Here is a 16,046-nt window from a genome sequence, read left to right as displayed (position 1 = left end):
CGTGGTTATTTAGAGGTCACCCCGTGAGTGGAGAAGAGGGAGAGAGAGAGAGAGAGAGAGAGGGAGTGAGAGAGAGGTGGGAGAGAGAGAGAGAGAGAGGGAGGGAGAGAGAGAAGGAGAGAGAGAGCGAGAGAGAGAGGGGGAGAGAGGGGGAGAGAGAGAGAGTGAGGCCGGAACACTGACTGTTTACTTGTCTTATTTGTTGGGATCCTGAGGGTCTGTAAAACCTGATGTTTACACTGGGGCTGTGGATATCAGGGGTGCCTGCAGCTACTAACATGTTTTCTTCATCCTCCTGCCTTTTCTCTCTTTCATTGTTGTGTTTTTTCTTGCCGTCAGGGATAACACCATGAGAATTCCCCCGCTGTATCTGCAAATAAAGACGCAAACAAAACAAGCAACAACAACAAAAAAAAACACAAAAAGAAAGACAGGGTCACGCACAGTTTACCACAGAAGTGCACGGGTTAGGAAAGTTGTGGAGTGAAGTTTTTTTTTGGATCGATAGCTGCTCGGAGCCACACAACTCTGAATTTATTTATTTGCCGTGATATTTATGCCATGGTATTCATGTGATATCTGTGACTAAAACAAACAAAAAAAACATGAATTCCGAACAGAACCTTTGTTTGGAATGCAGCTAAGTGGATCTGTTATCTGCATGAATGTGTTCAATATTCAGTCAGACATGGACAATCTTTGTCGTTGTACTGGGAGAAATATCAGCAACGCGAGCTGGGATGCAAGCTGCATGAACTGTCTGCTTTTGATATCATTCTTAGCCTCCTGGTTACAGGATTACCTGACTACCTGCTCAATATAAAGTGTATGTGTTAGAATGTGAATGGATATACATTTGTTGCATGTTTTAATCTGTGTTTCTCAGGGAGGACACTGTGTCCTAGAGACTTGTGTCTTTGGCAGTGACCCAAGTGTGAGTTCTGTGTGCTTATGGTAGCCGTGGCGACAACACAGTACCTCTGAATGACCTCAATTGTACTGTCCCTTGGGAGGGGTCTTACAAACACACACACACACACACAGGCACACACACCCTTTAAATTCAGTTCTGTCTATGGACTATCATTCATTATGGCTCCGAAATTTCACGGTCTGTGAACGTGCATTTGTGTGCGTTTGTGGGGTTGCTGAGCTTCCTGGCATTATAATGTGTTTATTTACAGTCTAAAAATAAAGGCTTCCAAGGGAAACATAATCTCATTTCCTGAGGTGGGAGTTGTGTTTTTCCCTGGTTTCTGATCAGGTGTGGAGGCAGAGACTGAGATATGAATAAGTAGAGAATTAATGGAGGTGGCTGCACACCCCTCATTGTTCCAGGGAATCAGTTCGGGAGAGGTAGTTTGGGAGCGGACTGGCTGATTTTAAAGATACAGTGGGGCGAGGATGTGGGAGGGTGGGATTATGTTGGCGAAGGAGCCGAATGCCACAGTCACTTTGTTTATTTTGCTGCCGGGTGTTGAGGAGTCCTGATCCTTCTTGTAGCAGAGCATGAACAGACAGTGCAGCTGATACTTGGCAATGTCTCCAAAACTTCCCCTGTCGGAAATCCACTTAGTTTCCTGTCTTTAATTTATCCCTCAAAGATGGGATTAATTCAAAATGAATATTTGCTATTAGTTCAGTTGGAGTAATTTATTATTTTTTGGATCATCATAGATTTGATTCTGCCGTTTAATTTCAAATGTAATTATATTAAACATAGCGACTATGCAGCCTGAATATTTTATAGTGAAATTATGATTTCTGTTTACTGTTTCCATGCTGCTGTGCTCTTCCTGTGAATTCATTTATTTAAAGCAACCGCATGATTATAATTGAATGATGGTGCCAGTATGGTGCCAAATATAACCTTATCAAATTGTGTGTGTGTGTGTGTGTGCGCACCTTTATGTGTGCATACACACATGCCATAAACAAAAGAACTTGAGCATTTGCTTTTCTCATTTAATGCTAGCATGCAGTTGGTGGTATTTTGGCTTCCATATATCATTTCACATGTGCAAGTCTTTAACGTGTACATACACTTCATTTGCAATAAACCGTGGCAATATGCATACTGGGAAATCCTCAGAATTTGTGTAAAAGACATATATCAGAATAAATAAACGCTGTTGTGTAGATAGGCTTTCTAGGGGGAGCGTGCCCTGAGAAAGAGCCGAACAGATAGAGAGTTGGCAGTCCCTCCTCTCCACAGGTATTTCCTAACGTGGAGGCGCTGCGCGGAGCGGGTTTATTAGCCTTTTGTGTTCTCTCTCTGCACCGTGCATTTTTATGAGTCTGCTTCCTCAACGATAACATTTTCATTCCTCACGTGAAATGCGAATAGCAGACTGGAAAATATCGTTTTTTTACGGGAGTGGCGATGTTGATGGGGATGTTTGGGAGAGGGGGTCCGGATATTAGGGAAACCCAATGCCGGCCGTACAGTGGGCCAGGGCATTGACAGGTGGCAAGAACACGGTACTGGAGGCGGAGCGGTTCTGCGTCCGACCGCCGTGCGGTGGACTGGGTTTGTTTGTGTGTCGTGACTGTTGCTTTCTCAGCAGAATCGTCTAAAATGTCTCCAACTGACACCCTCTACCCTTCTACCGTCCCTCCCCCCGCAGGCCGGCGAACATGCTCCTGGACCGAAACAGCACGGAAATAACGGCTCTGCGTGCCATGGGCGACTGGCTGGAGAGCGTGCGGACGTTACCCTGCAAGGACGCCTTCACCGGCGTGAGCTACAACTCCTGTGACACCCTGCCCAAGACCTCTGCAGAGTAAGAGGCCCTCGGCTTCCAGCACGGAAGTAACACGTAGTTATTACTGATCCTCCCAACATGGCTGCCACATATATTTATTACTGATCCTCCCAACATGGCTGCCACACGTATTTATGACTGATCCTCCCAACATGGCTGCCACATTTAATTTATTATGACTATTTCAGATGATCACAAATAGTATGATTAATCACCAGGCAGAACAGCTCTAAACTCACATTTTTGGGAGTCATGAATTCAGTTGTTTTATATAGTTTCCAAATTTTTTTATTGTCCCCATATAAGAGCAATCAGATGTTTGGAATCTGTTTGAAACAATTAACATTAAACAATTAACAATTAAATAACGAAAGCAAATGGTTCATTTGTGCGATTTAAAATCATGATATACTTTCAGCCTTTAAATAGAAGGTGCACTACTTTTCTTTTAGCAGTGTCAATGTGTCCTGCTTTAAAAATATATCTGCCTGATTAATGTTAGGGTGTGAACATTTTCCCCAAACATATTTAATCCTATATGACCTGCCTGTATCAATTATCATTTGTTTGATGGCTTTTGGCCCGATATCATTTCTGACAAAGACAAATACTAAAGTGTTTGAGACTAGCTTGCTCAGTGCCGGTGTTACTGTAAACAGGAAATATTGTGGTTGGGCAGTGCCTATCGTGGCTAAATTAGTTTCCTATGTGATGGGGAATATGAGAAGAAAATGCTGCCATAGTTTATTGGAGAGTCATGCGTACTCAGACTATACATGGGTGAGACACCCATGATCCTGTGAGAAATGTGACCGAGCTATACTGCCGTGCGTTTGTGTGGCCTCTAAAAGAACTCAGAGATCAGACGAGATGCAAACAAATGCTGTATGGGTTGTCCCCCTCCCCCCTGAGAAAGTCTCGCACGACATAGGCACCCCAAATTTAGTACAGTACCATCCGCTCTTGACAGGAGAAATGTTTACAAGTCTGCCTCCATCAAGTGAGGGGTGGAGATTAGGGTAAATCTTAAATGTTCCAGCGCTGGTCTGATTTTAATTGGTAATGACGGTGCTTTTTTCCACGCGAAAAAGGAAAGGCGAAAAAGAAGACTTAAGAAAATTAAGCGACCGTCCCGACAGAATATACCGGCCGGGAATGGCTTCAGCAAATCGTATGTGGCAGGCTATGTAGTTAAAGAAACCAGCTGACTCAGGCAAGGTTCTAATAATAAACTCATATATTTCTGCTCCGTGGTGTTGATTGGAGGGGGGTTATGGGAAATGCGGTATTATGGCATGCCAGAGGCCTATGGTCCCAGGAGACGACTCTGTCGTTCCGCTTAATTGAGAAGGTATTTGACAGAGTAAATAATTTCACATTCGTAATCAGGGAGATCAGACCGCTGGCTTTGGAGCAGCTGTTGTGTCTTCTTGCACCACGCAGACGAGGGGGTCCAAATACGGGCCTGCATGCAATCACCCCCAGAATGCCTTCTGCGCTGATGACCGTGTAAATAACCGACCGCAAACTTATCCCTCTCACACACAGTGTGGATTGAATTTGGAGGGCGAGCCCGCCCTGGGTTGAGGGTTTACCGAACTCCACTGCAGTCTCGCGTACGAACCCACGCTCCCACGCTCCCGGCTAGTTTCAACAACAGCCTTCCAGTTCCTGTTTGGTTGTAGGATAACATCGTGATGAGTTCCAAACAGTCTTTGTGTTATATTTATTGATCGAAACAAGGTCACAGAAAAACGCATTTCCCAGCAAGACCTCCCTCTATGCTGAAAGTGCCAATCACCTTGTAGGCCACACCCCCCTTCAAGCCTGCTATTTCTCAGCTGGGCCCTGATCTAGGATAGACAAACCTTTTTAATTTTGAAATAATATTTACAGTATATAAAACTAAATTATGTCTATCTTCAGATCAGTGGTTTGGGAAATTAGTTTCAAGATAATTTGGGAACATAAAATGACACATCAATTTCTCACAATTTCTTAATGTGTTAATTCTATTCTGGTTAACTATAATTTCAATTTTGATGTGATTTATATCAGGCACTTACTGGATTGAACATGATCATTAAAAAAAATATATATATATACTGTATATATATATATATATATATATATATATATATCCAATTATGTAAGGGAACCTCCAATGCAACTGTGCTGAATAAGCCTGTCTTGAGTTTGCAAAATCCTAAAAAGGATAAATCACATTAAAATATAATCACACAGACTCAAATTGGATAATCGTAACTACATTTTTGTTACTGCCAATCTACAATACTGTCATATTTTAGAAAGGAACAGGTTTGGGAAATGCTACATTCTTCACCAGCTATTCTGTCTTATGAAAAGCTCATTTTACTGTAATTACATAAATTCTAACAGAGACTATGGCTATCTGTTCCTTGAATAGCACAATTGATACCTCTGAGAATTAACATTTGAACTGTAGTCTTGTGGCCTGTAGACTTTGCAGGAGAAAATGTAATCGATGTACGTTACTCAACACATTTCTGGCCTTGGTCTGTGACCTTTGCAGGTCTTTATGCATGCGCTACACAATTTTGACACGGGATGTGAGCCCGTGCCTCTTTATTTTCCTTGCGCTTGTAAAGTACACCACAACAGCAGATGTTGGAGAGATGGAAATATGAATTATAGCCCCCAAACATGGTGTTCCAGCTGTAGTCATCAGCATCGTTCTCCGTAATGAGTTCCTGATTGTCATCCGTAATGAGCTGGATGAGTCAACGCTGGCGTTTCGTGGCTCGCCTGAAGGCCTCGGGGTACAGGGAGGGAGCTCCTGGCTCCTCACACGACAGCGACCTCTCACCCCGGCCACGGCGGCCGGATCCTCCTCGGCGAGGCTCCTGGAAGAGATTGTGGAACTTGAATAGTTTTGTGTGACCAGTGGCAGTGTTTTTTTTTTGTCTGTTTTTTTAAAGAGATCCTTTAACTGCCTCCTTGGCTCTTTCATTATGCATGCGGCGCGAGAAACCCGCTTAAGACTGCCGGGCACGGACTTTGCCATCTGCGGAGAGAGGAGCCTGATGCTCAAGAAGCAAAAGTGTTTTATCAGATTAGACCTCAGAGTCCTACATCATGTCCACGTTGGGCTCTCCGGATCCGTGCTCCGGTTGAAATGGGAAATCCTTTAAGAACACGATGAGTTCCCGCAAGGCCATTAAATGAGAGCCGTCTATGCATTAACCTGAAAACAGTTAGGCAATTAAGATTAATGGACGGGTAATTAAACGGGTTGTGAACGCGGGTGTTTTAGCTGCCTGCTCTGTAGGCTGGCGAAGGAGCCAAAGTTTCCGTGAGACACAGAGACATTTGTTCTTGTTTGGTTTGAGAAAGATGATTAATGTACTGCACTGCTGATGTTAGGAATAACACAACTGCGCAGGGAATAGGGAGAACTTCAAAAGAACTCTGAGTGCTGTCCGTTTCCCAAGTTGACACGTGGTAAAGGAATTCACTCAGTCAGCGCACTCACTTTGAAATCGCAGCTAATCAAGGTCTACGTGCTACACTTCAGCCTTAATGTGCAGAGGACTGTTAAAATGTTCCTATATCTCTACAGGAGGAGGGGGGCAGAGTCTGCGTTCACTGAGATTCAGAATCCAACCTGGAGACAGGTCATTATGGGAGAAGACACACTGTTATTAGGCTAAAATTAAGTTTCTATTGCGTGACATACTGTACAGCAGCAACAGTCAGCGACCTCTGAGCTTCTTTGCCGGGCAGATGACGGCACACATTGTCGTTTGGAGTGTGTTCGTGTCTCGAGTATTAATTGCCTGGGACGCTAAACAAGTGTCACAGTCTACCTTCTGTGTTGGCTCATTTGGCGCTCCCTCTGCCCCCTCTCGCTGATACAGCCCTTATGCCACAGCATAAGCACGTCGCTCCGGTGAATTACGGCCGCCCTTCTCCGAAGTTTGTTCAGCTGCTTACCCTCTGTTTAGAATATCCGAGCGTATTAATTATTCTCTGAAAATACCGCCCGCACGAAAGCCCGCTCTTCTCCAACGTCGCTTGCTTTGAGTTGAAGTCATTTGTATTCTTTTTTTTTTCTATGTAATGCATTTGTGCAAACATCAGTGTTTTCAGTGTTGCTAAGAAACCTCATGCGCTCCAGATGGTTATTTAAAAAGGGTTTTTGTTCCTTTGACTGGTGTTTACTATCTGCCACTGTTTACCAATGATGCTGTTCGAGCCATGTGTGTGTGACAGGTTTGCCCCAACAAACGGATATCACCAGAACATCTTTGTCTCAAATCTTTTGGGCCAAGTCAGTGTTCAGGGCTTCATTTCAGTTGTCAATTGAAGATTTATTTGTATTATTTATGTTGGGTTGTTTTTTTTTTGTTGTTGTTGTAATTTCTTACATTTACATTTTACATTTTAGTCATTTGGCAGACGCTTTTAATCCAAAGCGACTTACAAGTGCATAGGCTCTTCCACAAGTTAAAAGCATGAAATCCATAACTGGCAAAAATGCACATACCACAATTTAGCGTTATACGTTTAGTAACTAAAAGTGAAAACTAAACTGGCCACATTGAGGCTGATGGGTAAGGTCCACCCATGGGTGAAGAGGAGGCTGTGTGTGACTGTCGTTCTAAAAGGTGTACTCTGTCCGTAGAATCTGCCTGACTGAGGTAAGGCCAGCAGCCACTTGCCCTGACTGGGAGCTGGCCATGGGAATAACCACACTTTAACCTCTAAAGACCGGACGGTGGGTCCCGCCACCACTCGCAGCGTGCTGGCTGGCCCTACAAACCCCTCGCTTGCACAAGGCACTGCACGCGCGTGCTGGCTAGAGGATACCGTGTGAAAGACAAGCCTGAGGACAAACAAGCTCTGCTGTACCATAACCTAGGTCTGCTTATACTAACGCGCTGCGATGTGAACGACCTGGCAACGACCCGGCTGCAATGCAATGTTCGTTCTTCGTTGTTGTTGTTGTTGTTGTTGTTTTTTTTTCAACGTCATTTCTAACCTCACAGTATGTGACAATGGATATAGATACTAACTTTTTCCCATATCATGCGCAATTCTAACTGTGAGGTTGTAATGTCACTGAGGGAAGGTTGTGACAAACTCAGTTTCCCCCCCCCCCCCTCCCCCACGCACTTTAACATTCGCCTTCTTAGAAATGCATGGAACGAATGCATCCACGCCGGTAAGTTTGGGGAGAAATATGTGGCCCTGAATAATAAAATGGCTTCCATCACCCAATGCATGGAACTAATTTAATATTGAACTGTGCTGTATGTTTCAGGTACAGAGCAGACATGTACAGAGATGGTGCTGTTCCGTTCTGACTTTTAGAGCTATGATCCAGCTACAACATGGATTTATGAAGGGATGGAGGTGCTAAAGGGGTATTGTTCAGTGCTGTTCGGTCATGGGACAGAATAATGCATTGGTGAACGCTCTCTCATAAAACACAGCAAGTCACCTTTCATAACTGCCTTTTACAAGCGTGTTACAGTACGTTGTGAAAGAAAGATTTAAAGTGCCTATTCATACTGAATTCATTCTCAATTGCTGGTGGAATGTCTTTGGGGACACAACTAAAACGATTTTGTTTAAACAATATTTAAATTAATGTGAGGTATAGATTGTTTAGATTTTTTGGAATTACATTTTGTACAGCACTCAAAATCAAATAGTTTGTGAGGGCTGGGGGTTTGAGTGACAGTCTCCACCTTCATGTTTAACTTTTGCCATGAAAGTCTTACTGTTCGGGCTGCTCTTGGTGCTACGTCATATGTTTTTACAAAAAACCCCTGTGACCCTACTGTAATTTCATTAGATAAATGTGGGACTAATACTTCAATTTAATCAAGATCTCATCTCACAGGACTTGGTGAATAATGTGCGGCCTGTAATTCACACCTCTGTTGTGACCGTGTGTGGCCTCCTTTTTTGGGATTTGCTCATTTTCTGTTTTTCAGACCCCTAAGGGCTCTTTCAATCAAACCCCAAAACAATTTGCACTTAATATTTTGTACATCTCAGTGGTCCCCTATATTAATGAAATAAACCAAAAGATAGTACTTGCTTAGATTAAACATATTGCCGTTAGACTGAATCACATCTAAAGAACATAGAGTATGTACATACTGCAGACACATTTTCTTGTGCTCTTTTCACTGTGCTAAACCTGTGAATTAACAATCAAAAACTGTGATTACCTGTGGTCACTTCAGCTTTTTTATCATGTTACTTTCAGTCCATGGTTGGAGCTTAGTAGTAACAACCCCCATATCGGTCAATCCACCAGCAATGTCACGAACACAGCTCTTGCAGCTCAGATGCTTCAGTCTCGATGATTGACGCTTGGATCACAGCGCTAAGGACAGGCTGTTCGGAAGAGCACCACGGGCGTGACGCTAATGTCTGAAATGTACGTGGCGTTTTTTGTTTTCCGCTCACGGGCCTTCTCTTCTCTGTCTCTCAGGGACTTCAAAAAGGTTGGCGTGACGATCGTAGGACCTCCGAAGAAGATTGTGAGCAGCATCAAAGCGCTTGAAACGCACGCGAAGAACGGCCCTGTTCCCGTGTGAACCCCGCGAGAGACCGTCGCCGCTTTTTTGCTAAAAACTGACGGGAACTCTCCATATGTAACGAATAAAGACGACGTATTAAAATAAATGTTACGGTATTTTTTCACGGCAAAAGGCGGCTTCCCTGAAGGGTGGCAGTGTGACCCCGTGCCCCTCCACTCCCCTCCGCTGGCCAGGCTTCCCATCGGAGACGAGCTGCCTTATACCCCAGAGCCACGGAAAAGGGCCAGACATTTCCCGCTGAGGCCGGAGAACTTTCGGGCCTGGGGGTGGGGGGTGGGGTTTTGGGGGGATGAGACGCTCACTGGGCGTGCAGCCGCGTATCGCCTTGGAAACCGAGGCCTGCGCACGTGCGTGACGAGACCGGCCGACAGGAAACCGTAAATGTCACGAGCAGGCCCAGTCCCGTCCGAGGGTTTACCGCCGCGAGCTCTTAGCGCTCCACGTGGGAGCGATTAACACCTGCGCTAGTGCATAGCGGGAAGAACCGGCTCCCTCAGCTGGGAGCTGCACCTGGAGTCGGGGAGATAAGTGAACTCGGGCTAGCGGCTCGAGCGGACCGCTTCATCCGCTTCGGACCCGTTCGGACCCGTTCGGACCCGTTCTGCTCACTGCGGGTCCGGCCTGGCCTGACTCGCGGAAAACCAAACACGGTACAACCCAAAAAGCCCATCAAAGTCAAGAGTCCACGAGACAGCGGAGCCGCCAGCGAAGGTTTGTTAACGTAATGGACTCAGGACACTCAAAGAGTCAGGGACAAGACTTGTCTCTTACTGCTTTTAGCTACTGGCTGGGGTTTGCAAAGATACCACTCATTCAGCAATAATACCACGCAGTGTCCTCATTTGTCTCCGGTTTTTACATATTACTGCTCCATCCACCATTCCCAAGCCTGCAGTCCCTATCTCAGAAAGTACAGCTCCAAAAATCCAGAAAAAGATTGAAGTGTTCCTTTGTAACATGAGTCAGGCGCCATTTGCATGGTTTGCCAGAGAACAAAAGCCAATAAAGACAGAATAGTGTTTTTCATAGAATGAAAAGATCGATCTAAAGAAGTCACTGTCATTCGACTCCATTGTGGATGACTGTGTTTATGCCAGAAATGTAACTCCTTTGTTTCTGTATTAAATATGCTGTATCTGCAACAAGTTCTTACATATTTCAGGAACTCCAGTTTTAATGCATCACAAAATGTCACTGAATTTTCTGTCACTGCAGTTTACACTTGCCATGTTCAGCTCAATACTCGATTAATGAATTTTTAAAGCACTTTTGACACCATCTGCATTTAACATTGATAATGTGTGATTTCTGAGTGGTACACCATTCACTGTAATCTGTTACACTCATCCAAGCTACATCTCCCAGTGTATCTTCACTTCATCTTGACTTTTTACTTCAAAGGAAATCATGGAAGACTAAACATGGCAGTGCTAAGCCAGCTGTCCCTAACCCTTCTCAGAAGCTCTGTGTCCCTCCAGGATTGTCCAGGATTGTGCTGTTTCGTATTTCACTGTCACCTCAGGCGACTGTGAAATTATCATGTGACTTAAGCCAGCCGGGTTTTACCTCACCCTATGTGTCTTTCAATTGAAATTCCCTTTTTTATATGTCTATATTGCACCATTGTCTTATATAAAATAAATATATGATCAAATGCCTTGATCCATGTGCATAGAAAATGGTTTGAACTTCAATGTAATACTGCTGTACATACAAAACCATTTTGTCCAAGCAGTACACTAATTCCAATAAACGCATGCCAGCATATATACAGAACGTACACTCAGTGAGCAATTTATTAGGTGGACCTGTACACCAGCTTGTTAATGCAAATATTTAATCAGCCAATCATGTGGCAGCAACTAAATGCATAGAAGCATGCAGATGTGGTCAAGAGGCTTGGCTGTTGTTCAGACGAAATGTCAGAATGGGGAAGAAATGTGATCTAAGTGATTGTAGAATGATTGTTCGTGCCAGACAAGGTGGTCTCAGAAACTGCTGATCTATACAGTTTGCTGAGAATGGTACAAAAAACAAAAAACGTCCAGTTGAGCAGCAGTTCTGCAAGCTAAATTTGTGTTGTTAATGAGAGAGGTCAGAGGAGAAGGGCCAAACTGGTCAAAGCTGACGGGAAGGTGACGGTAATGCAAATAACCACGCATCACAACAGTGGTATGCAGAAGAGCATCTCTGAACACAACGTATCAAAGCTCTAAGTGGATAGGGTACAGCAGTAGAAGACCAATAAGTCTACCTAAAAAACTGCTCACTGAGTGTATGTGGATACAATATACATACAGTACATGCAGACATGCATGCATGTATACATCAGACCGGGGTCAAATATCTGAAACAGTAACCTGTTAGATACTGATATAATTTGAAAACAGTTACAGATTTCTTTCTCTTTTTTTTGACAATTTTCAACAAATATACAAACCAAAATACAATTGTGTACAAGAAATTAAAATAGTCAGCAATGTACAGAAACCTCTATGATTTTACTAAAAAATGACTTGCCCATGGTCTGCCGTACAATACATATAACTTGGTACGTGTGCATATTCATACATGCACTATTAATGTTCCGAACACATTTAGTATCATACCTTTTGTCAGTAAGCGTAATTGTTGATCTGGTACTGTGCCTCTCAACACACTGGCTGGCCTGAAAATGAAAGTCTTAGAAAGATGTGCAAGCAAGATGGAGACTAGTTTCTAAGCAGCCCTGTTCTGTTACTTCAGGCGTCTCTTACTTAGGGATCAAACTCAGGGTGTTTTTCAGGGTTTGCGGGTTTTTCATCCTGACAATAACGGAGTCAGATCATGCGACAGAATCATACCCCCTGCTCAGTGTGAACGCATGGAGCAGCTCGGACTGAGGAGTTAGACACCCGCATTCTTCAAGAGCAAATTCGAAGAGCCACATACATAATCACTTTACCCGAGATATGCAGCCTGCTTGTGTTATTTCCGTCCAGGGTTCGTTCCCCTCATCCCGATGTGCGCCACCTCAGGCTGGTCACAGTGTAGAGTTAGCACCGGCACCATGGTTTCCTTTGCTGTGTTCAGTATCTTGACTGAAGAATGGATTTTCAAGTGTCTGGAGAAACAGAGCGCTGGCCCCCATGACGGCCATTATTCTCCTGTCCGTACCATACGGCTCCTCCTGCCCTTCCCCACCCTGCCCCTCACCTGCCTGTGAATGACTCAGCACCGTCCATCACGAGCATGTACATACCGTCTGTATCCATGACAATATAATAAAAGCAATGGTGAAACTATAGGTACTCATTTACATGGCCATCACTTTGTACAAACGTTTGTATGTATGTACATATATATATACCATATATATATATATTTGTGCAACATAAAAAAAAAAAAAAAATCTTTGTACTATTTTTTATTTTGTATTATATTGTTTTTACATTTTAAAAAGGCAATTATGATTTACCTATTATTTATTTGTTAATGGTGGAATTTTGAATGTTTTGTTTGTAGCATACAGTAAGTTATGGCATGGTTATGTGACAAGTTTATCAGTGTTCTGTATTTACTTTATAAACATGATTTTCAAAGAGCAATACTGTCGTCAGCCCCTCCCAGTCCTCTTTTCTTTATTTAGACGTGTGTCTGTGTGTGTATGAGTGTGTGTGTGTGTGTGTGTGTGTGTGTGTTTGTACGAGTGTGTGTACATGTGTCTGCGTGTCTGTCTCCGCTTGCGTGTGCAAATGTAGATGGCCTTCTACTAATGTAAAATGATTTGTAGTGGAAACATTTATATTTTTATAATAAACTTAATGAAAATATTTTTCAAAGAATGAATGCTGAGAAACTGTCTCTCATTCTTTATTTACCCTTATATTAAAAATAGTAGCAAATATGCAGCCATCTATTTGGTTTGGTTTTTTTTATCATTATTTACTAGTTTTTCCTTCTCACAAGGATGTTTTTTCTTTTATGAAACAGAAATATATCTTCATATTCAAATTTATATTGCATGCAATTCATTCGATGCTTGTTACACAAAGATTTTGTTTTGTATTTTTACTTGATGTTTCATGTGTGAGGACGGTGTCTCTCAGAAATACGAGCTGACAAAAGCAGCATTCCAGCTAATATAAATCATGGACGGATACATAGTTGCTCTTGCTGTGCAAGGACAATACAGCCAGATGAACTATATCGTATGCTGTTAGACCATCAACACACTTCATAAAGACAGAAGAGCCTTCTACGGCTTTAATACAATGACGAACAGAACTCGAGTTAGAACATGGTTACATTTAATCAATGCTTATAGCAGCTGGTGCAAAGCGTCTGCTGAAACAAGCCTTTTTACAGAGCCGGTAAATATTCTTAAATCCAGAGTCCAGCTCTCCAGATGCTAGTGCACGCTAACATAAGCTGTTTTACACAGACAGTATCATGCAATGACATGGGCTATATCATGAATAATTATTCAGATATTTCAGTAGCCATGGGGAGCATGGCTAATTACCATGTAGATTTGTTGCTTGTAGCTTATACTGTATATTTTGGACTTATCAAATTGATAAGTCCATTTCTAGACCAACCACGGTTTTTTCCTATAAACACCTTCATTTAATTAGCTATGTTAGCTGGCATGCTAAATGAGTGCCATGATAATAGCTTATGATTGCAAGTTGTTCCTTTTACTTTACTTTTACTTTCCTGGAAAGGCCAAATATTTTACTAGTTCATGGTACATTAGCTTATGCATATGTTTCAGACTTTTTGTGGCAATAAGAATATACAAAAAGTTAATATTACCCTGGACACAATGATGATCTTCAGCAAACAAATCAGCCTTATTGCTCAACCTTTTCAAGTCTTTGTGGGTTTTTGAAATGCTATTTACCACATGACATAAATAATTTCTGCATCCAATGATCGTGGAAATGCAATCACAGGATAATAGAGAGGAACTGTTCTTTAACCCAGAAGATATTACTTTTGGAGGTACCACTGCAGCCATTCTCCTAAACAATATTTTGTTTCATTCAAGGGTGAAATCAGAATTAGACACCATTGAGTTTCAACCCAATATTGCTCATTGCTATGTATTTGGGCTGCAGGTGAAGTTAAAGGCAGGCTATGCACGATTTCTTCTCTCCTGTTTTTAAAACACAAAAAGCATCTATGCCCCAATTCTCAACCCAGTATACACCACCAAGGTCATTCTGGCTCATGTTCTGGCTAGCTCTTGGTAGCTTTGTGGCTAGTTCCGCTGCAGACTATCCTGTGCCGTGATGAGCTAAGAAACCGCAGTCTAATATAATTTGTGAAACATCTGCTTTAGTAGTCGCTTTCCACACAAGCCATTTAGCTAGCTATTTGACTGACGTTACTCCTGTTTGTATTTAGTTAGCTAACTTTTGCTAAACATTAGAAGTGATTGAATGAAACGGCAGCAGTGGCAAGCCTGCTTCTAGCCTGCCTGGAGGGAAACTTTGCACAATTCTGTAACATAAGCACGCGTACGCATGCAAACACATCAATTCACTGTTGTTTTTATTTTTTATCTCAAATCTTATGAAAGTCCAGGAGTCCAGAGTGAAGAATGTGACTAAAAGGCCCCAGGAAACAGAGTGTTCTGTAGAATTTCAGAAATATCATAGCTAAGTTAACTATATGATAACGTAGTATTTGAAGGATAATACATCTCAGTTAATTGATAAGGTTTTGTGTGAATAACTGTGGGAATGTTTTCTTTTGTTTTGTTTTTTTGCATAAATTCACCAGGCAACAATCTACTGTATATAAAAGCCCCAAAAGATAAAAAGCTCAATGTTAAAGCCATGTTCTTCATTCCAACCTGTGAAACATTCAGTCCCTTCATTCAGACCTAAACTTGCAATGTGTAACAAACTATTTCAAGTGAGTACCAGTGTTGCATTGGTTTAGGTAGAACCAGCCTCTAAATGGCTGGGGCTGATCCTGAACCCGGACATGGCCACGTGTTGGCAGTCCCTGCAATGCACATTTGATAAATACTACCTGTAAGGTTTTCAATTTCCAAACAGTTTTTTATGTCATATAATTGAATGAGCAAAACAGTCTGGGAATGCTCAAGTCTCCTGGGATACAGTTGCTGAGGTTGAATCATACTCAGTTTAGTGGCCATCTTTCTGTTCTCACTCACTCTATTGTGGACATGAGATAAATGCCAGTTAGAATAAACTCAAGCACTGATATACAATATCTGCCCATAAAACAATTCCACCTCCTTCTGTGAGCCATATTTCCATTTTAATGTATTCCTCTACTGTCACCCGTTCCTTGATACTGTTTGAACAGATAGCTTCTGTTCCCCATGAACTCCATTTTAGGTTAGAGAAGGGCCGTGCTTGGGAAGAGCCTCAATGAAACCTTTCTCGTCCTTCTATGGGTTGCTAAGCAGCCAGATTTATTGGGTGATTGTAACGCAACTGATCTTTAAGGTCTCCAGCGCCGTCAAACGCGGCTGTCTCTGGGTGAGGGATGGCCTCCCTGTGCTTCCCTGAAGGCTGTGAGAAGGTCCAGATGTGTCAGGGCAGATGTTCAAGGAGAGGATATGAAGAGGGGGTGGAGAGCAGGATTAAGTACCCCCTCTTTCCATGTTGAGAAAGAACGAGTACAGTATGGTGGACGCTGCTCCAATTTGTTTCGAATAGAT

The 16,046-nt window shown here is 42.7% G+C and overlaps 1 protein-coding gene across 4 annotated transcripts in view; it reads left to right on the top strand.

Moving 5' to 3' along the window:
• The window catches only part of epha3 (eph receptor A3), a 218,160-nt gene extending 208,564 nt beyond the window's left edge, over nt 1-9,596 (top strand). For 3 of the 4 annotated variants that reach the window (XM_061225675.1, XM_061225674.1, XM_061225673.1), the window contains exons 16-17: nt 2,628-2,783; nt 9,256-9,596. In XM_061225675.1, coding sequence (XP_061081659.1) covers nt 2,628-2,783; nt 9,256-9,361 — 262 coding nt within the window. In that variant the 3' untranslated portion in view covers nt 9,362-9,596. Of the gene's footprint in view, nt 1-2,627; nt 2,784-7,431; nt 7,525-9,255 lie in introns of all 4 variants that reach the window. The other variant, XM_061225676.1, reaches the window with a different exon arrangement.
• The last annotated feature ends 6,450 nt before the right edge of the window (nt 9,597-16,046 follow it).

This window comes from Conger conger, chromosome 17 (genome assembly GCF_963514075.1).
Source record: "Conger conger chromosome 17, fConCon1.1, whole genome shotgun sequence".
Classification (NCBI taxonomy): domain Eukaryota; kingdom Metazoa; phylum Chordata; class Actinopteri; order Anguilliformes; family Congridae; genus Conger; species Conger conger.
Note: the sequence above shows the minus strand (reverse complement) of the source record. Positions and strands in the feature narration are given on the sequence as shown.